Genomic DNA, 25,206 nt, shown 5'->3' with positions numbered 1-25,206 from the left:
AAAATCTTTCTCTGATGTGCTAATACTTTTAATTGGTTTACTGTTGTTACTGTAGATTAAGGAGGTGAAGCAGTCCTGTGAGGAACGGAGAAAAGAGGCATATTTGAAGAGGAAAGAATTGACCAGATTGCAAAATAAAATAATAAAAATGAAGCAAACGGTTACTTCCAGCTCAGTGGTAAGAAAAAAATAAACATCATCTTCCTTTAGCCCAATTTGAACACAGCATTTTTTTTAGGTTTATTTAAATCATCTTCCTGCTATTCTGAGAGCATTTCCTAACACTTCCTTTAAAGTATTACAGCATGTACAAGTTATACTTAATAGACTAAAATACCTTGAAAATGATTTTTAACTGCATATAGAACTAGCTAAATATATATTAATGCCTACTAACCTTTTATCTCAATTAGTCGAATGAATGGATCTGTAATACATTTCTTCAGTGTATATCAAAAATCACATGCAAAATCACACAATACAGTAGTCATACGGAAGCAGTATATTTTTCTGCCAGAATGCATCACTAATTCTATCATATGTCACATGAGGTGCATATGTTAACCTTAATTATGATATGTCCATGATGGCATCTAATTATCATAACATCAGTAGAATAAAATACTCCTCTCGCCTATGTGTTTAAAGAGGCCGTCATCTAATTCTAGGTATCAACACAATAAAGATGCAGAGATCAGATGAGGCTTAAGGAAAATTGGTAAACAAAGCTTCATGCCATCCGCATGCCCAAGCTCATGCCCCCCACTTGAGTCTCATAAGGTACAAAGGAGCACCCCACCAATCTAGTTTTGATCCAAGATTTCTAAGGTCAAGTTAGGCAGCCATAATAATCTTACCCAGATCCTGTTGCCCCCCCTGCCACCATCCCCAAACTTGAATGTCACATCAACCTGGATTTAAAGCCTGCCTCTTCCAACCTATGAAGTGGAGACATGAGGTAGAATATTGCCCAATATGGTGGATTTTTGTGGAGATTCCCAAATTACAGACAGAGGGAAGTACAGCCTAACAGACACATGAACTCTTCAGTCTAGACACCTCTGTGGCCAGGTCAGACTGATAGAACACTGGCAGAAAAAGAACTGAATGTGATTCTTTGAACAGGATACCTATTCAAGGCAGGGGTGGCTGAGGGAAAAGACAATGAATACTAGACCATGTGCATGCACTTTTGCTAGTATGTACAATTTATGAAACCCAGACTGGAAAATATGAACCTGGACAATGAATATCAGGCCTAACCCTGATAATTGATGCAATCATGTGATGCTCTAAAGAAACTGAATAATTTTTGCCCTGCTGGATGGCTTTCTAGAGAGCTACTGAATTAACATCTGTCCTCAAAGTGGTACTACACCAATCAGCCAAACAATGTCTCATTCAATTTTATCTTGGTGAACAAAAATGGGCTTATTAGAGGAGACATGCACACGCCTGTATATGAATACATACATACATACATACATACATACATACATACATACATAGATTTTTCTCACTACTGCATTTAGTCATCTATTCCTTCAAAATTCGGGTTTTCTGTTTTGTTTCAGAATTGTTTTTTATCAAGTTAAGTTTCACAACAACAGCAAAGTTATAAAAGTGATGTATTTTGTGACTAAAGGGTGACCCCAGCATAGTAGTTGAATGAGTGAGTTATAAAATGCTTAGAGAACCTGAATTACTGCTGTGAACCCCGTGCTGATAATTGGATGTCATATTGTTATTGAATTTTCAATAGATAATTAGTGACCAAGGTATAGAGATAGCGCGGCTACAGGAAGCAATAGCTATTTGGAAGAAAAAGGTAGAAGACATGAGGAGAATTTGTGAAAGTCTGGAGGAAAAACTGTAAGTGTGGCACTTTATGTTTACGGGAGCACTTCTAGATGCTGATTAGTCATTCTTTTTTAATTACCTTAACATATTACCTGGTATAAGCAATCTACATTAGATTATTAGATTATAGTCTGCATTATAAAGAAGAGACATACTTCTTTTGGCTTACAGTTGTAGAGGCTACAGATCATAGTCACACGACCCCACTGCCTGTGTAGAGACAGTGTGTTTGTGAGACTAATGCACGGCACAGAGAACCCACTTACAACATAGGGAGCAAAAAAAAGGAGGCAAGCAAGAGACTGTGGGTCCCCAGTCCCAGTCAGGGACACGTCCAGTGCCCTTAGACCTGCTCTGAGCCCCGTTTCTTAAAGGTCCTACAATCTCTTACTATTACCACCCTGAAGACAAAGTCTTTAATGCACATTTGGGAGACAAGTCAAGGTTCAAAGGGTAACAACTAATATGTTACTTTCATTCTCAGAAACACATCTTCAATATTAAATGGAACTATATTTAGTTTACTTACATCTGTGAGGCGGTTTTATGGTGTCCTCTCCTTACTTTGAAGTTAGTCAGCTTTTCAGATGATTGTGGTTTGTAGTCGAGGGGAAGGATGGGGTTTCAGTGATGCAGATACTTGGAAACTGAAGGAGTTCTTTCGAATGTGTTAAACTCACTTCAGCTCCTCACTCTAAACCAAAAACAACAACAAAAAAGAAATTCCTACAGGAAAGGTCATTTGGTGGGGAATGCATGAGTCTGTAACACACCCAGCCATACTGTTATGCTTGCTTTATACTTAGTCAAAGGGTCCTGCATGATTTGCTGAGAAAATGCAAGGAAGCCTCCCACACAAACCACTGCTCTATAAGGAACCACACCCAGAACCTGAAGAAACTCTCTCTTTTATCCCAAAACATCATGATCTGCTTCCTTTGAAGACAAAAAAAAAGGGGGGGGGATTCATCCTTCTGTCTTTACCTGTAACCAGTTCTCTCTTCTTGGTGAGCACATGTAAATATCTGACTGGGTCAAAACTTCTGAAATGAACTGTGACAAGTCTAGCCTGTCAGCCACAATTGACCAGCAGACTCTATGAGTTCATGTTGGAATGTATTTGGCACAGCTTTGCTTCCTGGGCTAGTCAGGTTGAGCCATGCCCACCCAGGTGATTTACTAACAACTGGGGAGATAACCTGCAGTCTGAGCATGCTCCTAAAAGACAAGTAACAACTAATTTTATGATAAAATCATTTGTACACATATTTTAATGCTTTTTAATTAAATTGTATCTTCTAAAACAACAGTAGAATGCAGAGCTATCATGGGTACATAAACATGCACAGATTGATCCTCTGTCAGACATGTAGCTGATAAAAATTCTCTTATTTCATGGACTTCTTCTTCATCTGGTTGCTTGTTTCTTTAGCTGTGCAGACACTTTTTAATTTTATGAAGTTCTACTTGTCAACTGTTGGCCTTAATTCTTGGGCAATTGAAGTTTTTTGTTCTTTGTTGTTGTTGTTGTTCTAGTAAGTCCTTTCCTACGTCAATATCATATAAGGTTTATCTACTTTCTTCTAGCAGTTTCAGTGTTTTAGGTTGCACTTTTGGGTCTTTGATCCATTTGGAGTTAGTTTCTGTGCAAGGTGATAGATACAGATCTAATTTCAGTCTTCTGTACATGAATGCTGTTCCCAGCATCATTTGTTGAAGAAGCTTCCCTTACTCTGACATATATATATTCAACTATTAATTGTTTGAAATTACATGTGTTCATGTTTGAGCCTTCAGTTTTGTCCCATTGGTCTACATGTCTGTTTTTTGCACCAGCACCATGTTGTTTTGATTACTATGGCTTAAAATCTGGAATTATAATCCCTCTAGCATTGCTTTTTGCTCATAATTGTTTTGGCTGTATGGCTTTTTGCATAGTTCCAAATTAATTTTAGCATAATTTTTTTTCTGTTTCTTCAAAGAACAAGCTGGGGATTTTGATTGGGATTATACTGAATCTACAAATGGCTTTTGGTAGAATGGCTAGCTTTTAGAAACTTCTTTTTATTCATCCGTTGTAGTAGTTGTCTGGGAGGCTTACTGATTCTGTCTACTAACCTAGCCCTAGTCCTGGAAGCTTCTAGTCTCTGAACAATTTAAGCCTAGAATGTTTTTGGCCTCTGAAACTGGCTGCTGAATAAACTCACCTTTTCTAGTTCTTTCTGAGCTCTAGCTGGCTGGTTCAACCGTACTGTTTCCAAAAGCTCAACTATATTCCTGTACTGTATTCTCTTCTTCCTATACTATATGTCTCTCTCTTAAGTACCTTCCCTTTTTTTTTCTCTTCTAATGAGGATTGGGCATATCCTATTCTGTCCAATCTTTCTCTGATTCATCACTTTTTCTACCACTCAATTAGACATCACTTTCAAGCATGGGTGCTTCCTCCTACAAACTAACTTTACCTTAATTGTTTGGGAATAAAGACATGTACTAAGGCCATGTCTGTCTTCCTGCCACAGAAATTAAAGGTGTGTGCTAAAGACTGAGCCACACCCTAACTAAAAACAGGTTTGAATATCCTATAACACATTTTCACAGTGTTAATTCTACCAATTCATGAGTATAGGGTTGATATTTGTTTTCCATTGTCTATCTCTCTCATCAGAGATTTAGAGTTTTCATTGTAGAGGTCCTTCACTTCCTTAATTAAGTTTATTTCTAGATATTTTATTTTCCTTGAGGCTGTTGTGAATGGAAGTGTGTCCACAATCTCCTCTCTTTCTGTTTATTGTTGTTGCATATTAATACTGTTGGTGTATGCAGGTTGATTCTGTATCTTGCCACATTGCTAAATTTGTTTATCATTCCTGGAAGTCTTATGGCAGAATTCTTGGGATGTCTAATGTATAGTATCATATCCTGTGCAAATATAATCTTGTCAATAAAAAAGCCTTTGGCCAATGAGCTGAGGCAGGGTTAAAAGACTGGACATCTGGCAGAGGTGGGGGTGGGGGGATTATCGGAAACAGTGAGGTGCAAGAGATTGACCCCAGGGATGCTGATGGAACAGACACATGAGAGCTGAGCAGAAGTAACCAGCCACATGGCAGACCTTAGATTACAGTAAACAAGGTATTAAGTTATCATCTAGTCAAGGAACATATAAAACTTTGGCCTAGGCCATTGTAAATATAATTAAGTCTGAAAATCATTATTCTGGGAAGGAAAACATGCGGTTACAGATGGCATCTATTGTCCAGCATGTAATCCAAGGTTAGAACAATGGACTCAGGCGATGAGAGCAGACCAGAAAGTCAAACATGGCCCCTTTAATAACCACCACACCTGCTGGCTGAGCACTTAAGCAGAGGCCTGTGAGGAGCCAATAGAACAGGGAACTGGAGCAGGATGCAAGTCCTAGCTAAGGAGGAGACTAAATTCACTTTAGAGGGAGCAGAGGGAGCTAGGCAGCCCTTGGGAAAGCTGCCTCCCAATTCAGGTCCATGTAGGAGAAGCACGCTGTGGCCTGGAGTGGGAGGAAGTCAGAGGGCAAACAGATGTTCCAGCCCAAACCAGCAAAGGCAGCTGGCCTAAGGGGACAGGCTCAACCAGGCATGGGCAGGAGCTAAGCTGAAAAATAACAGAAAGAGAAGCTAAACACAAACTGAGAAGCCTCAGGTCTCTGAACTGTGAAGTTTGTAAGTTTGGAAAATAATAAAAGAGAAAGGTGCTGGGAGACACAAGATAAGAAATACGTCATTTGAATGTAAGAAAGTGAAGTCCTTAAGGAAAGAATTAAAACTTAAAAAAAGAAAAATATCTCGTGTTAAAAAATGGAGAGTAACACAATGTATCTTGACTCCATATGATTCTTTTTTGCTTGTCAGCATAAAATAATTTTTTCAGTAATGATTACAATTTTGTATACCCTCTTTAGGAGAGATCAGAATGAGGCAGACTAGGAAAAAGAAGAAACTGAGAAAGTAGATATAGGTTATAGGCCATAGAATAGAGATTAGAGGGTCTGGAATAACAGAAAAGGTAGTTCTAAATGAGAAAAATCCACTAGGTTATCAGGAGTTAGAATGGGTGTTGGAATAAACAGCATCCTGGACAGAGTACACCAGCGATAGGTCTCATGTGGGAGGTTTTATTGACAGAGGTGGCCCCCAAGGCAGTGAGAGGGAAAAAGAGAAGAGGCTGTAGGTCGGGGGTTGGGGGGTCAGGGTATGTGCCTTTTATCTTTTATCCAGGCCATGATGCATGACTCATGCACAAAGGGATGTGCAGCAGGTGCCATGGCAACAGATGCAGGAGCTACACTGTCACTTAGAAATGACATGTCTCATCGCTGGGTCCAGGAGCTGACTATAAAGAGCTTCTGGCTGTACACGGATGCACCTCATGCTAACTAACAACAGCAGTCCATAGAGATGCAACATACAGTGTTAAAAATACAGATTCTACTTAATGATGATACCCTAGAGCGATGTTATACAACAGATTATGTGTTTCATCTTCTAGAGTTTGGAGAATTGAGATACATACACATGTTGATGCACCATGTTACTGATACATGTTCAGAGAATTCTGAGAAGGATGCTTCTGAGATTGCAAATTTATTAGAGATGATGGCCATCTTGGATATGCTTTTGCAGATTAAGGCTGATGATGCTCAGACATATATATTCATTAGAACAGACAACTTGTTAGACATTAATAGCATAGAACATGTCACAGACATGCCTTGCAGTCTTATAAACAATTGTGGAGAGATCTAACAGGACATTAAAGAAAATGCTCAGCCCCTTTGACTAGATCTGGCCTTGTTCCTCTGTTCAGAGGAGGCTTTCAGGAAACTGAGAGTTTTCTGCCTCCCTATGGGAATCTTTAGGGGCCCAAAACTAAGCAGATTGGAACTCTGTCTGACCACCCATCCTAATTGGATCTGCCCATCCTAATCGGATCTGGGTCTGCCTGGGACACAGCCTTCAGAATTCAGTCCAACCATGACCCAGCCAGAAGAGTAGAGTCTACCTGTGACACAGCCAACAGAGTAGGATACCCTGATCTCCACTGTCTGGCCCATAGCTCTCCCCACATTTCTGAGAAGTCCTGCTGCCATGAGGATCATTCATCCAACTCCAGGAAAAAACAGATGCCTAAAGGACAGTATATGAACACAACCAAGAAGACTCAGGGCAATATGAGACCACCAGAGCCCAGACATTATGTTTCAACAAACCCTGGATATCCTAATGAAAATGAAGAACAAGAAGGGGGTCTTAAATCCAATCTTATAAAGATGATAGAGTCCTTTAACTCCTTACCTCAAGCTGTACTACAGAGCAATAGTGATAAAAACTGCATGGTATTGGTACAGAGACAGGCAGAAAGATCAATGGAATAGAATTGAAGACCTAGAAATGAACCCACACACCTATGGTCACTTGATCTTTGACAAAGGAACTAAAACCATCCTGTGGAAAAAGGAATCCATTTTCAACAAATGGTGCTGGTTCAACTGGAGGTCAGCATGTAGAAGAATGCAAATCAATCCATTTTTATCTCCTTGTACAAAGCTGAAGTCCAAGTGGATCAAGGACTGCCACATAAAAGCAGATACACTGAAACTAATAGAAGAGAAAGTGGGGAAGAGTCTCAAATACTTGGGCACAGGGGGAAAGTTCACCAATGGCTTATGCTCTAAGATCAAGAATTGACAAATGGGATCTCATAAAATTGCAAAGCTTTTGTAAAGCAAAGGACACTGTCAATAGGACAAAATTACAACCAACAGATTGGGAAAAAATCTTTACCAATCCTACATCTGATAGAGGGCTAATATCCAATATATACAAAGAACTCAAGAAATTAGACTCCAGACAATCAGATAACCCCATTAAAAATGGGGTAAAGAGCTAAAAAAAGAATTCTCAATTGAGGAAACTCAATTGACTTAGAAACATCTAAAGAAATGTTCAACATCATTAATCATCAGGGAAATGCAAATCAAAACAAACAACCCTGAGATTCCACCTCACACCAGTCAGAATGGCTAAGATCAAAAACTCAGGTAATAGCAGATGCTGGCAAGGAAGTGGAGAAAGAGGAACACTCCTCCATTGTTGATGGGATTGCAAGATGGTGCAACCACTCTGGAAATCAGTCTGGCAGTTCCTCAGAATATTGGACATAGTATTACCCAACTACACCACTCCTGGGCATATACCCAAAAGATGCTCCAACATATAACAAGGATGCACGCTCCACTGTGTTCATAGCAGCCTTATTTATAGTAGCCAGAAGCTGGAAAGAACCCAGATGTCCTTCAACAGAGGAATGGATACAGAAAATGTGGTACATTTATACAATGGAGTATTACTCAGCTATTAAAAACAATAAATTCATGAAATTCTTAGGCAAATGGGTCAATCACCATAAATGGAGAAACTAAGATATTCCATGAAAAAACCAAGTCCAAACAATACCTTTCTACTAAGGATTGCCCTACAAAGGATACTAGAAGGAAACTCCAATGCAATGAGGCTAACTTCACTCAAGAAAATACAAGAAACAATGTCACACCATTAAAATAGCAAAACTAATAGAGGTTATGATACAAATGGATCTAACAGACATCTGTAGAACATTTCACCCAAACACAAAAGAATATACCTTCTTCTCAGTACCTCACAAAATCGTCTTCAAAATTAAGCATATAATAGATCACAAAACAAACCTCAACAGAAACAAGAAGATTGAAATAACCCCATGGATCTTACCAGATCACCATGGATTAAAGCTGGACTTCAACAAAAACAGAACAGAAAGCCTACATATTCATGGAAACTGAGTAACTCTGTATTCAATAATCACTGGGTCAGAGAAAAAATAAAGGAAGAAATGAAAGATATTCTAGAATTTGATGAAAATGGGACCACAACATACCCAAACTTATGGACACTATGAAAGCAGTGCAAAGAAAAAAGTTCACAGCAGTAAATGCCTTGGTAAAGAAGTTGGAGAGTTTTCATACTAATGAATTAAAAGTACATAGAACAAAAAGAAGACATGGAATCTCTCGATTTAAATAATGCTTTATAGACTTTGAATTTTTTAAATGTCAATGAGGTAGATAACATAACTGCTAAAATACACTGGATTATGGAAAGGACTGCTAAATTAGATAAACATAAATATATCCTAGCTTCAGAATGGAAGGTAAGAAATATGCTGTTTTGGGGAAGAGAATATGCTCTTGTTTCAACAGAAAAAGAAAAGCTATGGATTCCCTCCAAATTGATAAAAATTACATATGTCAGAGGAAGACTCCTTGAAGATCCTCACCACAGACATGAAAGAAATCACAAAGACTAACAGAGCAGGTAACTTGTCTCACTGCTCCCTCTGCATGAGAGCAGTTCTGGGACTGATTGAGACAAGAAAATGTGTCCAGCCAGAACCTCAGCTAAGCATAGCCAATAAATCTTGTTGGCCACAGAATTAGCAAAACTTACTATGCCAACCTTTGTCCAGGCCAGCTGGACAATCAAGTGGGACCCTTAGACCCTGTGGAGAGGACTGAGATGCACGAGAAAATAAGGAGGCACAGCAAGTCAAGAAGTCTGATCAAGTTGGCAAAGATTTTATTGTTCACACAGGTTATATACTCTGAAAACAGGATATGGGGAGGGGTAGGAAAGGAAAGAGGGCTTTGCAGGTGGAGGAAGCTAGCTGCAGCTGTGGTGTCTAACTAGGTTGTTCTCACAAAGCTTTGCCATTACCAGGGGTTCTAAAAACATCTACCTAGCAGGATGTTGACTAAATATAAAGATCCAGAGGAAGGGTTACTAAGGTGGGTTGCTATGAGGCCTTGTTTGAAGTTCTGAGAACTGACAAATGAATCATGGAAGGTAAGCAGAAAGAAGAACAGTAGATAGGAGAGCCAAGGATGAGTGTTAGCCAAGAGAAAGGCCTTGCCATGGCTTCCCACAAACTTTTCAAATGGCATAGATAAAAACTTATATTACAGTTTGGTTATACATTCAGAACTAACTTATAAAGACACATTCTTTCACTTCTGCATATAAAGAGCAGAAAATCATCTTTAACTGAATTGTGCATATGGCTCGTTCTATACATATTATTACAGAAATGTATATTACCTTTAAAAGCCTATATGTTCACAGAGAAAAACAACCAGACAAGTAGCCCTGAGAAGAGCCACCCCTGAAGCTGCTAAGACACATTTATTCCAGCATCCTGCCTGATCCTATCTCAGACTGTCTTAATAGCTGTTTCATCAAAGCCTGATTCCAGGACAACTTCAAAGATGGCTGCCAATTCCAGTTGGTCCAATCTTACAGACTGTTCCAATCAAGGCTTCAGGGGAATTCAGGAATAATAGGAATAAAGGGTAGATTATTGAATTTACTCAAACTATAGAGATACAACAAGCTAAAAATCTTACATTGGTATAGATCTTTGTATATTAATACAAAATTGAGGTTACATTTTGTTACTTTGGTATAGATCTTTGTATACTAATGAAAAATTGAGGGTATGTTTTGCTACAACATACTATGTATATATTTTTGAGGTGATTCTTAAAATTGCAATATTAAGTTTCAGTCCTTTTAAAAGCTGCTATTACAAACCATTTAGGGTAATTAAATAATGCAAGTTAATAGTTGGTCAGTCAAACTCCTGGTCATGTTAGATGCTAGTCTAGTTTATTATGGAAGTATGCTTCCAAAGTTGAACATATAATAGTTAGAAAAGAAGGATTGTTTGTCTATTCAGATACGTTACAGATAGCTAGATAGATAGATAGATAGATAGACAGATAGAGAATATGGTATTTAACGATGTTTCATTAATTTAAGCCTTTTTTGACAATGAGATGCTCTTGTCAGCATCCCCATTTTACTTCAAAGAAGATGATGAACATCAAAGAATCTTTTTATAAAGTTACTTCAAATGGTCATCTTTTTAGGGTATGTCTGCATTCTGTTTGCAGGAATTTTATTGAGTATTTTTGAGTCTATGTGCAGCAGGGCTATTGTGCTGTGTTTTGTTGTTGTTGTGTATTTACCTGCTTTGGGTATTAGAGTGATATTAGGTTTGTGAAGCTTAGAGGCGCTTCCTGAGGGTATAATGCCAAAAACTAGCATCATCTGTAAACACATGAAAAATATTTCTACACTCTGTCTTAGTTAGCGTTTCTATTGCTATGAAGAGACACCATGACACAACATCTCTTATAAAGGAAAACATTTAATTGTGGGTGGCTTAGAGTTCAAAAGTTTAGTCCATTGTCATCATGGCAGAGAGCATGGCGGCATGCAGGCAGGCATGGTACTGGAGTAGGAGCTTGAGAGTTCTACATCTGGATCTGTAGGCATCAGGAAGAGAGAAACACTGGGCCTGGCTTACTCATTTGAAACCTCAAAGCCTACTCCCAGTGACACACTTCCTTCACCAAAGCCATACGACCTAACCCCTGTCAGGTAATACCACTTCCAAATGACTGAGTGTTCAAATATATGAGATTATGGGGGTCACTCCTATTCAAACCATCACACCTGAATACTGCTATGTGTGCCTACTTACCACCATTACCACTGCTTGTGTAGTCTAGACTACAGCTATCACCTTCAGCATGGTTCTTCCTCTTTCTTTGCTTCTATCTATCTATCTATCTATCTATCTATCTATCTATCTATCTATCTATCTATCTATCTATCTCTACAGACATCAGAGTCTACTTTACAAAGCATGGATTAATTTATAACGTTTCTGTGATCTAAAGATTTCTCCCCAATTCCCTTGAGAGTCAAACATGAGGTCATCCTACCTGACCCTAAGGACCCTATGTGACCTAGTCACCATCTCCATCAGATCATCTCCTACCATGGCAACACAAGCCTCTGGATTTTATCCTTCCTGAGTTCTTTTAAATCTGTATGTGGCTGGCTCCTTTCAACACATCAATCTTTCATAGGTCAGCCCCAAAGAAATCATCCTAAACCATCCGTCAGTTGTAGCATCCTTGTTCTCAGAGTCTCAATGTTTTTACTCTAGCTTGCATTCTTCAGAATATGTAACAGTATCTGAAATGCAGTTTAATTGTTGTATGTCACTTCTCTTCTGACTACTCACTAGATTTCATCCTCATAAGGATTTGATATATTTTGTGTCTCTTGCACCTAGAACAAATTTTGCACAGTGCAAGTGCTCAATAATTTCTTCACAAATACATGAATAAGCAGATGACATATTAATTTTAAAGAATAAAGAAACTGCATTATAATACAAAAAATAAGTTGTACAGTGATAGAGTCAATGAATTTATGGTAAGAAAAAAAAAAACATGTTCTAACACCCACGTTTTGCTTCCTGTATTAATATAAGGTCGTTTTATTTGACTCACAAGCAACAGATGGATATTGTATCTACTGAGAAGAAAAATGGGTTCGTGAATAAAATTCAGCAGGTAGGATGACAGAAATGACTTAGCTAGTAATTAGATTTAATTTTTTAGTTAATATATTAAGTATACAATAAATGTTGAACACTTCTAAAATAGGGTTTTCCTAAGCTACTATGACCACTCACAGAAACCAATTCAAACAGTTTTTAGTGGTCCTAATGCTGAATCCTGTAACACAGTTCCTCAAATAGCAGGGACCCCTCCCAAACATAAAATTATTTTTTCACATTTTTATTGCATATTTTATTTACATTTCAGATGTGATCCCCTTACCCCATTTCCCCACACACATACACCCAGGAACCCCCTATCCCATCCCCTCTCCTCCTGCTTCTATGTAGATGTGCCTCCACCTACCCCCTCACTCCCACCTCCCCACCCTCAAATTCCCCCACACTTGGCGTCCAGTCTTCATGGGACCAAGGATCTCCTCTCCTACCTGTGCCTGGCAAGGCCATCCTCCCTTACATATACAGCTGGAGCCATGAGTCCCTCCCTATGTGCTCCCAGGCTGGTGGTTTAGACCCTGGGAACTCTGGTTGGTTGATATTGTTGCTCTCCCCATGGGACCACAAACCCTTTCAGCTCCTTCAGTCATCTCTCTAACTCCTCCATTGGGAACCCCATGATCAGTTCAATGGTTAGCTGTGAGCATCTGCCTCTGTATATGTCAGGCTCTGGCAGACCTCTAAGGAGACAGCTATATCAGGCTCCTGTCAGCATGCACTTCTTGGCATCCACATAAGCGTCTACCTTTGGTGACTGAACATGGGATGGATACCCAGGTGGAATGGTCTCCAAACAGCCCCTCCTTCAGTTTCTGTCCCACACTTTGTCTTCATATTTACTCCCATGAGTATTTTGTTACTCCTAAGAAGGACCAAAGCACTCTCACTTGGTCTTCCTTCTTCATGAGCTTCATGTGGTCTGTGAGTTGAATCTTGGGTATTGTAAGCTTTGGGACTAATATTCACTTATCAGGGAGCGCATACCATGTGTGTTCTTTTGGGATTGGGTTACCTCACTCAGGATGATATTTTCTAGTTCCATCCACTTACCTAAGAATTTCTCGAATTCATTGTTTTTAATAGCTGAATAGTACTCTATTGTATAAATGTACCACATTTTCTGCATCCATTCCTCTGTTGAAGGACATCTGGGTTCCTTCCAGCTCCTGGCTATTATAAATAAGGCTTCTATGAACATAGTGGAGCATGCATCCTTGTTATATGTTGGAGCATCTTCTGGGTATATGCCCAGGAGTGGTATAGCTGGGTCCTCAGGTAATGGCATGTCGAGTTTTCTAAGGAACTGCCAGACTGATTTCCAGAGTGGTTGCACCATCTTGCAATCCCACCAACAATGGAGAAGTGTTCCTCTTTCTCCACATCCTCGCCAGCATCTACTATCACCTGAGTTTTTGATGTTAGCCATTCTGACTGGTGTGAGGTGGAATCTCAGGATTGTTTTGATTTGCATTTCCCTGATGACTAAGGATGTTGAACATTTCTTTAGGTGCCTCTTGGCCATTCAAGTTTCCTCAGTTGAGAATTCTTTATTGATACTTCATAACAGTAATTTTGCTACTGTTGTGCATTGTAAAGTAAATATTTTTGGAGATAGCGATTTGCGAAAGGGGCTGCAGCCCACAGGTTGAAAACTAATTTAGTTCCTACCAGAGTCCTAAGTCCATTAAACAGCACAGATGACTTATGTGAAATGAATTGGATCTGGCTTGGTTATTTTTCGTGTGGTTTGGTAGCTTATATTAAGAATAACTGTTCAGTGGACATGTAAATTACTTACGGAAATATAACCTTTCTGCTATTGTGTGGTATCTGTAGAGCATGACAATTATTCTACATTAACATTAGTGTTATTTCAAAGTGCTTGAGTTGGATTGATCATCAGGAGGACTCTCTAGATATTTTACTTGTTTTTACCGATTTTTCTTTGTCTTTAAAGTTTTTACAAAGTCTTGCTTTTATTTTTATTTTAGAATTTTTATGTCAAGTCTTCATCCTTATGGAAATTCAATATAGACAGTTTCCCAAACTTACATTAAAAGAATTAGTATAAGTATATAATCACAAATGTAAACCAAGATTTAGCCAGAGGCTACTCAATGATGCATACATTAGGATAGCAGAACTTAGCGAGTGGGAAATCCGAACTAGAGCTGAAAGAAGGGCATTAGTTACGTGAGCACTAGTGTTGCTCACAATACACTATTGAATGGAAAGCTCTGTACAATGTATGTAATAGAGGCCACTCATCTATGTATACACATGAATGACTGAGGTGTTTCTTAACTACTAGCACTGGAGGGAAAGTGTCTCTTTCTTGCCCCCACATACACAAGTTGAGTCCCACAGTCCACCCTTTGCATCAATATTCTCTACTTAAGAGTTTCTGCTTCTGTTTTGCTCCAAACTAGCAGGGATATGAAATCCATCCTTTTATTGAGTTTCAGAAGCAAATTTAGCAATATCAACCATTCCACAAGCTATTGCAAATTTTAGACTTTTTTCCCTGGGTATGAGGAAGATCTACTTCAACATCTCCTGAGTCTTCCACCACATCAACCAGCCTCAGGGTACCAACATCCTGCTATCTGCTTCTATTCATCTAACAGTCTTTAGAATCCACACATTAAATGTGACCATGCAGCATTTATCTATCTATGCCTAAACTATTTTACTCAACACATTACCCAAGTTCATACTCTTTTGTTTTTAACCAACAACAGGGTTTCCTCCTGCTTAGTGGTCAAAAAAGAATTGTATTATACTTGCATGTTACATTGTCATTATCATTCTATTGAGAGACACTTAGGGTTGATTGCCTACATTAGCTATTGTGAATAGTCTATGGCAAACATTTCTTTGGCCTGGTAGTACATTGCTAACCTAACCTATTTATTATAAAATGCCATATATACATAGAACAGTAAATACATGTGCATAAATGTACTATATATATTCTTATGAATATAATTTTTAAATTTTTAATGATATAAGTTTATCTTTTCCATTTTAGCTAATTTCTTTTTTGTAGCCTATGTGACACACCTATTCTCTGTGATTATCTCTTAGACCTTCCTGACTTAGGTCTCCAAACCATCTGGAATTTGCATATGTATCTGTGTTGTGAAATCAAAGTCCAGGTTCATAATGTTCCCAATTAACCAAAGCCAGTCCTTTCATCTACTGTACTACTTTGTGCTATTGCTGTAAGCCAAGAAGAAATCACATCATAAACGTGTGCATAGATTTAGACTTTCTGTTCTCATCTGGACTACGTACCCTCCTCACAGTATAACAATACTGTCTTAGTTAAGTTTAAAATGAGCCTTCCTAGATAAAAGAAGACAGTTTTAACTAGTCCTAGAGCTCTGAACTTCTTCTGTGGTCTGTCAGAAAGTCTGTTTGGATTTTGACTGGGCTTCTCCTAAGTCTATGAATGGCCTTTGGAGGGATTTCCTATCTCTACAGTATGGAAGCTTCTAGTCCATGAAGATGGCTTATATTTCCTTTGTATTGTTAGAGTCTGTGAATGGCTGAAGAATGATAGCCCAGACTCAAATAGTATGTAAAAACAAAGAGTGTTTACTCTTGCATGCAGGGATCCAATTCTATCAAGATGGAAGGATCTTGACTGAATTCGAAGATTCAGTTTTAAAGCCAAAAATGAGGAACATTAGAGAGGGGCAGATGATCTCTATCTTGATTAGTAGGTTCTATATCTGGGGGTCTGAGTGATGCTCTGGCTCAGACTAACTATTCTTGTTTCATGCCAAAGAAGGGTAGCTCTTGACCTCCTGGCTCCAAGCTTAGCTAACTATCCTTTCAGAAGCTGGCAGGGTTGAGAGTCCCTTTTACATAAGCCTGGGGTTGTTCCAGTAACTGACTTGTCCAGTTCTGGGAAGTAGAAACTCAGACCTGGTCTCCTGAACTGCTAGTTTGCAGCCTGTCTGTCACAGAGTCAGCCTGTCACATCTTTGATTTGTTTGATTGGTTGTTTTTTTTTTTGTTTTGTTTTGTTTTTAACTATTCAACTACACTGATGTATTTAATCATGTCTTCTGATTTATCCTCATTAGGATTGCTCTCTTCAGCTGTGTTTGTTCCTGTGTTTGATGTTGTTTCTTTTTATTCAGCTTGCTCACTGTATGAGTTTCTGTGTCTCCTAAGCCCTGTGGTAGCTTGTTCCTACCACTCTGTCTCCTCTCTCAGACTCTAGCTGGGTATGTTACTTTTCATGCTCATGCATGTACCTTCAGCCTGTCTTCCTCGCTTTCCTGTGTTCCCTGCTCTCCTCTTCCCACGGCAGCACTCTAGAACAGTATTTGTGCTTTTACTTTGAGCTCTTGTATTTCTCAATTGATAAGCGTTTGGTATCTTTTCCAATCTGCTATCCCATCCTACTGTTTCTGTGGTCTGTTCTTTCTCCCTCTTTTCTTGGTAGGAAACTGTATGCTGGGTACTGTGCATTTAAGATGTTTGGTACCCAAGATGACAATGTTTTCCTCAAAAGTGGATCATCATTGACTTTCTGCCAGACATGTGAGGTGTTACTAGTTAAAGTTACCTTAATCTACTTTAAGTTTCCCCAGATCCCTTTTGGCATCTCAGCCTACAGTGAGGAGGGCCTAGCACTGGATTTTCTCTCTGCATTGTCCTTGTCCTCTAGGCATCCAAGAAAACTTAACCTCGGTTTCTGTGTGGCACTTTCCATATTGGTGAATTTCCTAAGGGTAAGAATAGTTTTATGTGGCAGCCCTCTCTCTGTATAGTTGCTTCCTCCTAGGACAAGGCTGACTCCTCCCCCACTATATTGTTAGTTATTCAAAAATTATAAGAAGGCTATTTCCATCCTATTACTTTCATGGTACTTAACCAGATGGTTATTTTGAACTATCCACCACTCCTACCAAACTTAGCTTTCTTACCTCACTTAAAGCAAAATCTCACTTCATGAAGACATTAATGGGCACAGGTGGTCCTGTTTGTTTGTTGTCAGTCAGTACCACAGTCATCCTCCTGGATCTGTGGGGGGATTGGACTCAAAACACTTCAGTCAAATTCAAAATCCTTTTGACAAAATATTATCATAATTTTTGTATATAACTTATGCCTACCCTCCCATATTCTGTATCTCTACAGTATTTACAAACCTTCCATATCACTTAATCCATGTGAACTCCATTGGTCTATAGAAAATTGAAATTTTATTTCTTTAGAAATTTCTGGAATTTCCTAATTTTTAAATATTTCTATCTACATTAGATTGAAGCAACAGATTTATCATACTCAGACATTTTGGGGGGAACTGGAGGGTGCGGGGGCCCAGTGCTACTTACCATTGAACAAATGTGGCCAGAGGAGCTTTGAGGGAGTGCTTCTGTGAGAGGCTGTTTTCTATGCCCCAGTACACTGTATATTCTGGGGAAAGGACACAGCGTGCTTGCTTTGTGATCAATGATGGTTTATACTATTCCCTTTCATCATGAATTATCATTCTAAGGTTTTATGTCAATGTTTCCAACAGTTCTGTACACTTATCATAAATCCCAAAGGAAGCTCCAAGGCAGACAGTTGCATGCTTGCTGTAGAACTGAGTCACTCTATCTTCGTACAAGATCCTCTGTGTTTTAAGTAGTAAAAACTTCTTGGTACTGTAGACATGCCTCACCACAAGTTCACTCTCTCTAAGGAAGCATGAGCCAATTTCTTCCTTTAATATTCTCTCTCTCGTTCTCTCTCTCTCTCTCTCTCTCTCTCTCTCTCTCTCTCTCTCTCTCTCTCTCTCCTAGATGGGTGAAAAATTACAAAAAATGAATCTAGAGAACAAAGATCTCCGACAGAGATTGAACACGCTCCTCAAACAATATAAGACTACCTTGAAGGAGGAGGAAGCTGTGACTCTGCAGAAACAGAAGATGTCTGAAGAGTGAGTACAGTTTTGTCCGTGCGAGTCAGCTTGCCACAGTTAGAGGTGCCTGACTTGCTGCCCAAGCAGTGACTGTCCATCAAAGCTGATGTTAGTTGTCAACAACATTGACAAAAAAAAAACATTCTTCATCCAATAATCAATAACCACACTTCTAAATCTGCCTTTATGGTGCTAAGAAATGCTTTTCTTATCTAGAACAGCTCAAACCCGTAAAAAATTAAATGTATTATTTACACTTATAAAACAAAGTTGGGAAACAATAATTACTGTGTGAGACTTTCCTGTGAGCCGTAATATCTACCTTTGTCAAAAGCTGACTGCATTGTGCACATTCCCTTTCTCACACACAAGTTTGGTTACCTACACTGACATCAGAAAGCATTCAAGGATACCATTTCTCATTGGCTACATATTGGATTCCATTTGTCAAGAAGCCTTGATAATTCTATCTCTCAAATATTTCTCCACTGTATTCCTTTCTCTTTGTCTATCCTTTTGCTTTGGGTTTCCTCTTAGTTTTCTCTTGTTCTATTGTTCCACCCCCAACTTACCTATCTCCAACCCTTTGACCCAAAACCTTTTTATAACTTATGCCTACCCTCCCATATTCTGTTTCTCTACAGTATTTACAAACCTTCCATATCACATCATCCATATCAAACCCTTGGTCTTACTGGACTACAGAGAGACCAGAAAAGTCATCCTGTCTTATTTGGTCCTATATGCCTGGGACGCCACCCATTGCTGTGTAGACAGTCAATTCTCAATGATTCTTTCCTTATGAATATTATGGAGTTGTATCTTGAAAATATGAAATTATATAAGAAAAAGCTCACTTAGGTATGCAAGACCCTGGGGTAGATCCCCATTGCCATAGCTAAGTCCTGAGATAAGACCTCCTGTACCCATACTTGATAACTCATCTGTCACCCCCTTGACTTAGGCACAGATGAAGTGCACTAACATACTGTCATTTAAAAACTACTTCAACTAAGCAATGAAACTTGGTACAGTATAGAAGACAATATTATAATTATTTTGAATCTAAATTTGATACTAACAGGCATTTTAATGTAAACACACTTTACGATGGCCCACAATAGCATATCTCAGTGCATTCCAACTGAAGCAATCTTTTAAAAACATATCAATGTCGAGCTTAAGCAGAAAATCAACAATACGTTTTGAGTCAGATCTGACTGCATACATTAATGTTGTTCTGAAGAGACACAAATAATGCCATTATTACGGGGTCTGATTACATCATTAAACAGATAACTGAGTGGATTTTACCAAAAAAAAAAAAAGAAAGAAAGAAAGAAAGAGAGAAAGAAAGAGAGAAAAAAAGAAAAAGCTCACTTAGTACACCCAAAGTTACATCTCATAGATTAAAAATGCTGTGTCTAGTTCCATTTACATGAGGTAGTTTGTTCGTTGTTGTAGCATTTAAGCTATAAAGTTATTGGAATTATTGCATCTCATCTGATTACACTGAATACTAGCTGTTAAAACTGGAGTACAAACCTTCCCCAGATCAATAGGTACCACCCAGAATAGCAACATGAACTGTTAACAAGTGACCATAACACTAAAAATTCATTGCCATTGTGGCCTTTTGTTAATCCATAACAAAAATGCCATCAACTGGCTGGCTTTAACAGAAATTTATTTCACAGTTGTAAAGGCTGGGAGCCTATAATGAGAGTGCCAACATGAACATGTTTGGGTTCCAGTGAGGACTCTCTTCCTGACTTACAGATGGTGTTCTCTGTCTCTCTGCCTCTGTCTCTGTCTGTCCCCCCTCCCTCTATCCATCCCTCCCTCTCCCTTTCTCATCCATCCCTACCTCTTCTCATCTTCTCTTTTCTCTCCCCTTACATAGGGAAAGAGTGAGTTTTCTTCTCTTTTCTTGGAAGGGCACTGATCTCATCATGAAGACCCTACCCTCAAGACCTCATCCACAGTAAAACACTTTCCACTTCCAAATGGTCAAGTCTCAATGTTGTTTCTCAAAACATTATCGAAACATTGGATCCCTGTGTCTGAGCATGACTCGTAAACTCAAACATAGAAGCATGTAACTTAGAGAGCACAAGTTACTAACTGACTCGGATCACTCAGACGGAGGCGCTCTCATACAGAGAAACTCTTGTCTCTGTTGGGCCATTTAAACAAAACCACAAATCCCCCTGAGCCAGCACATCAGGACAACAAACAAACAAAGAAAAAAACATAAGAAGTCTCATTGGCCTGCACACCCAGCCAGTAGTGAGTTAATGCTTCTACCCATAAGACAGATACTAAAACCCTCATTTAGAGAGGGTGAAATGGATCTTATCCACGGAAAAAGTTTTTTGTCCAAGGTCCTTGAAATTCAGATGTTCAGCCTGTCCTCAAAGTTTATGTGACTAGCTCATCTTCTGTTTCAGAAAAAGCTTGACGGAAATTATAAATGCTTTGAGAGAAGCATGGCCACCTAGACGCTGCTGTGCAACTATTCATGCTGTCCTATGCTAATGCTGCAGTTAGAATTCTTTCAGTGGCTTCATAAAGTTTATACATAGAATTTGCATAAAATTTATAGTTCTCAAGCCGCTGAAAGACTTCAGAATCTAATTTTCCCCAACTCCTCTAAATTTTTTTAATTTAATAATTTTATTTTATGTGTATGGATGTTGTGATAGCATGTATTTATGAGCACCTCCTCCTGGTGCTCAAGGAGGGCAGAAGAGGGCATTGGTTCCCTGGAGTTATGGATGGCTGTGAGGTGCCACATGGGTGCTGAGAATCAAACCCAAGTCTTCTTCAAGAATAAGTGCTCTTAACCACTAAGCCAACTCTCCAGTACCCAATTCCTCTTAAAAGAATTTATACATGGAAATTTTTCTTGCATTGGGAAATGAGGGTTTTTTTTTTAATTTTGCCTATAGTGTCTAAGCCTCTACATTCAACCTCCTGTACCTCAAGATGATCATTTTTAACTTTCAGTTAAATGACTGCCACTTCTTTTTCTCATCTTAGACATCAAAAACAGGTAACGCTTATTACTCAGAAAGAAACCTTCCTATCACAAAGAAAACTCGACATTAAAAATATGGAAGAAGGATTTGGAACCCTTCACGATCTTAACATGTACGTTTTGAGTCTTTGCCACTTTAAACTTTTCTTTGTGTATGCTTCTTTAAACTGGAACAAAATGTCTATATATGTAATTCATGTAGAGTATTATAGGGAAGTAACTTTATAACTAGATCTTTCTGTTTTGAAGTTCAGAAAGGTCGCTGTCTGTGCATCTTTCACCGAAGGAGTTGGCAGATGCTACAAAAGCTGGGTGACACAAGGGAGGGAACAGATTCAGGGCCAGGGACCAGCATGCATTTGATCATTATCTCAATGTTCTTCACCAATATCCTTCACCTTTGCCATTCTTTGTCATTTAAATTCCTTGCCTAACAAAGTAGTGCCTGTACCCAAATTTAATTTTTAAAAGTAAAGACGTATAATTTATGGGAAAAGTTATCCTAATCTCGTCACAGAAATAATCATTAATAGCTTGCCACATATACTTTCAAATGCATATTATATATGTATATACATATATATATTGTGTGTACATTTAAAATTGGATTTTATTACTCTATAATATGACATTACACTTAAAAATGTATCTGTGCAAAGACTGAAGCATGGCTCAACACACTTGCCTTGCACACTCAAGCTCTAGGTTCAGTCCTGGCACCATAAGAGCCAATGAAGCAGAACTAAAGACAGAGTAAGACTCAAAACTTTGAGACTATAACAAGAAAAGGAAAAATCATTTTAAATACAGGCATAAACTACAACTTTCTGAATAGGACTCCAACAGTCAAGGCATAGCAATGAAACCTGACAGACAGAAGTGTATCAAGTAATAAAGTTCCTTGGCAGCAAAGATAACAGCTACCATTGTGAAAAGAAAGGCCAGAAAATAGAAGGAAATCTTTGCCAGCTGCTTGTCTGATAGAGGATCACTATCCAACACATATAAAGAACTCAAAACTTTAAATACCCAGTGAACAAATAGTCCATTCAATGAATGTGCAAATAATAATTAAATAAACTTCTCCAAAAAAGACACACAATTGGTCAACTAATACATTATAAACTTCCATCCTTAACCAATAAAGGAAATGCAAATAAAAACTACATTTCACTCCAAGTCACTCCATTTCATTCCAATAAGAATCTATCATCAAGAAAGTAGACTATGGGGCAGATGTGTAGAGAAAAGGACATCTACATACTGCTGATGGGAATTCCCTTCTATAAGATGGCCACTAAAACTTTTAGTTGTTTTACAATTAGCTATTCATTTTAAGAAATACATTAAGACTTTCTTATGTATTTGAAAAGTATAAATATAAAATCCAATATGTATGTATTTTTGTTGTTTTCAGAGCAACACAGGAAGTATATCGAAAGCAAATAAAAATCATGACTGAAAATCGGGAAAGAGAAATTCAGAGATGGTAATGTGTGTATGCATGTATGGTGTGTGTGTTTGTATCAATAGTATATGTTATGAATAATTCCAGTAGAATTACTATTCTAAGTTAAAATATGTAAATTCACTCTGATCTAGATGTGTTCATTAGATTGTTTGGGGGTTATGATTTTTTGTTGTTGTTTTTGTTTTTGTTTATTGTTTTTTCTCTTAAAAAGGAACAAACAAAAAAACCCATATTTTCCATCTCAATTGATGGAAATCACCAAAGATTAAGATTGCCATTATTGGCACAATGTTTGCTGTCCATCCAGACTTCTGTGCCAATTCATAGTAAGGATAATATGAGGAACAATAGTTAAGGTCACAGACTTTCACGTGGACCACTCTGCCTCAGGAGTCCTAACCATGGCTTGCTTAATCTCTTCTCATTTCTCCAGCTGGAAAGCTGGCAATGATGGTGGGTCCCTCCTTACAAATTTGTTATGGTTGTCAGAGACAATCCATCAAAAGTATGTAGATCAATGTACTCAGTAAGCGCTCACTAGTCCTTAGATATATTTTACTAGTACTGTTGTTATTAATGTTGTAATTTATAAAACTCAAATTGTACATTTCTACCATTCTCCAAAGATAACAGTTGTGGCAGAGAGAAAAGTTTGAGAATCTAAAACCCATTAGCACTTTGGGTAATTCCATGATTATTTCTGCCTCTGCCTCTCCTTTCTCCACCCTCCCTGGAGCCTGCCTCATTTCAGTCTTCAACGGAAGAGGAAAGCAACCCAGTGTGGTTTCTGCAGGGTGCTAATGGGCATCAGAAGCACCACTCACTCGGACAGTGCTTACAATCTGCTGAGGCAGCCAGCACTCTGCCTTCTGACTCAGTTAGCATCTACAGTGTACTTTGATGATGACCCACGAGACACTGTAAAATTGTGGTTGGGCTAGTTTTGCTTTGTGTTTTGGGGAAACCGCTGTGCCACTATAATTAATGGTCATTCTGTTACATTCCTATCTCTAGTGTCATAAATCAGTGGAGAATACTCTGTTCAAAAAAAAGACACGAACGTTGGCTACTTAAGATAAAGATATCCTTAAAAAAAATTATAACTGAAATTGAGATTGCAGAAGAAAAGAGACTCAAGTTACTCCAAGAGGTAAGGGAATCCAAAGTGTTTAGAATTATGGTAATCCCCTACACAGAAATGAGTCATACCCACTACAATATTTAAGTAAGTCTTATTTTACTAGAAGATATTTTCTTTTCTCCTGATTTGATAGTTAGAGTGAATTATTAGTTTTCTTTCTTTAGAGATCTATCCATTTGGTGTGTGTTAACTAGAGATGTTTAAATCTTTTTATTTTATTACATGTATTTATTTATGTGTGTATGAGCATATGCTGAAGTGAAGGGCAGAGGACAACTTCAGGGCATCAGTTTTCTCTCTCCACCACATGAGTCCCAGAAATAAAACTCAAGTCACCAGGCTTGGGGGCGAGAGTGTCTACCTGTGAAACCATCTAGCTGATCCTAGAGAGATTCAGCAAATGAAGCACCAGTGCTCCCTAGGGTGTGTCTTTGAAGCATGGAAGCAGGTGCTTGCTTCCCGGGCATCCTTTACCACTCCTATGTGTACCCTTCGGATACAACGACTAATCCCTTTAGATACAATTTGGTGGAGAACTAAAGTGCTGAAGGAAAAAGGTCACCCTCCTCAGTGCCTGCTGAGACAATCCAAGGTTTATCAGGCCATTTAAAAATGTAAGACTAACCACAACACAAACAATGACAGATCCCATTTCCCTCCAACTAGACAAAGCGCAGACAGAAGGAGATCAATCGTTTTGTGCACCAGATTGAGAAGATTAAAGAGCAGCTCATGGACAAGGAGAAGGAATATGTCAAAAAAGAAAAACGGTTAATTGAAGAACTAAGCATGTACGAGGTAAGCGTTGGTCTGTGTGTGTAGCAACCTGTTCGGGTCAGTCAGCAGGGTCTCCAGCGCAGGAGTGAGGATGCACGCTTCCAATTCCTGCTGTGTCCTTCACTATATCCCACTTACTGGAGCTCCAACGTTGAGGCACCACTTTGTAGCCGCCCGAGCTGCCTCACGTTCGGGGGGGGGGGGCACTTTGTATCGGCTCGTTCTGCTGCTCTGGTCTGCGGGTCAGGGCCTAGCAAGAGAGAGAGTGGGGGCGGAGACACGAAGAATGGAGACAAGACAGGGAGTCTGATCAAGTCTCTTCAAGTCTCTGTTTACTGAAAGGAAATCCTGGGTATTTATACCCTTTACCACGTGCCTTGCCCTCGTGGACAAGCACAGCTGAAGGCATTACGTCATGTGCCTTGCAGCGTGGATATCACATGTGCCTTGCAGCTGGCAGCACTAAACAGCAAAACAAGATATGT

General features: G+C 38.8%; 1 protein-coding gene across 1 annotated transcript in view; it reads left to right on the top strand.

The window, feature by feature from the left end:
• Ccdc175 (coiled-coil domain containing 175) overlaps positions 1 to 25,206 on the top strand; it is a 72,645-nt gene that overhangs the window by 17,069 nt on the left and 30,370 nt on the right. The window contains exons 6-13 of the mRNA XM_028789006.1: positions 56 to 178; positions 1,763 to 1,872; positions 12,280 to 12,361; positions 18,174 to 18,310; positions 21,335 to 21,445; positions 22,750 to 22,821; positions 23,818 to 23,953; positions 24,611 to 24,742. Coding sequence (XP_028644839.1) covers positions 56 to 178; positions 1,763 to 1,872; positions 12,280 to 12,361; positions 18,174 to 18,310; positions 21,335 to 21,445; positions 22,750 to 22,821; positions 23,818 to 23,953; positions 24,611 to 24,742 — 903 coding nt within the window. The remainder of the gene's footprint in view (positions 1 to 55; positions 179 to 1,762; positions 1,873 to 12,279; positions 12,362 to 18,173; positions 18,311 to 21,334; positions 21,446 to 22,749; positions 22,822 to 23,817; positions 23,954 to 24,610; positions 24,743 to 25,206) is intronic.

This window comes from Grammomys surdaster, unplaced genomic scaffold (assembly GCF_004785775.1).
Source record: "Grammomys surdaster isolate TR1022 unplaced genomic scaffold, NIH_TR_1.0 127, whole genome shotgun sequence".
In the NCBI taxonomy this organism is placed as follows: Eukaryota; Metazoa; Chordata; class Mammalia; order Rodentia; family Muridae; genus Grammomys; species Grammomys surdaster.
The sequence above is the reverse complement of the archived record's forward strand: the minus strand, read 5'-3'. Positions and strand labels throughout refer to the sequence as shown.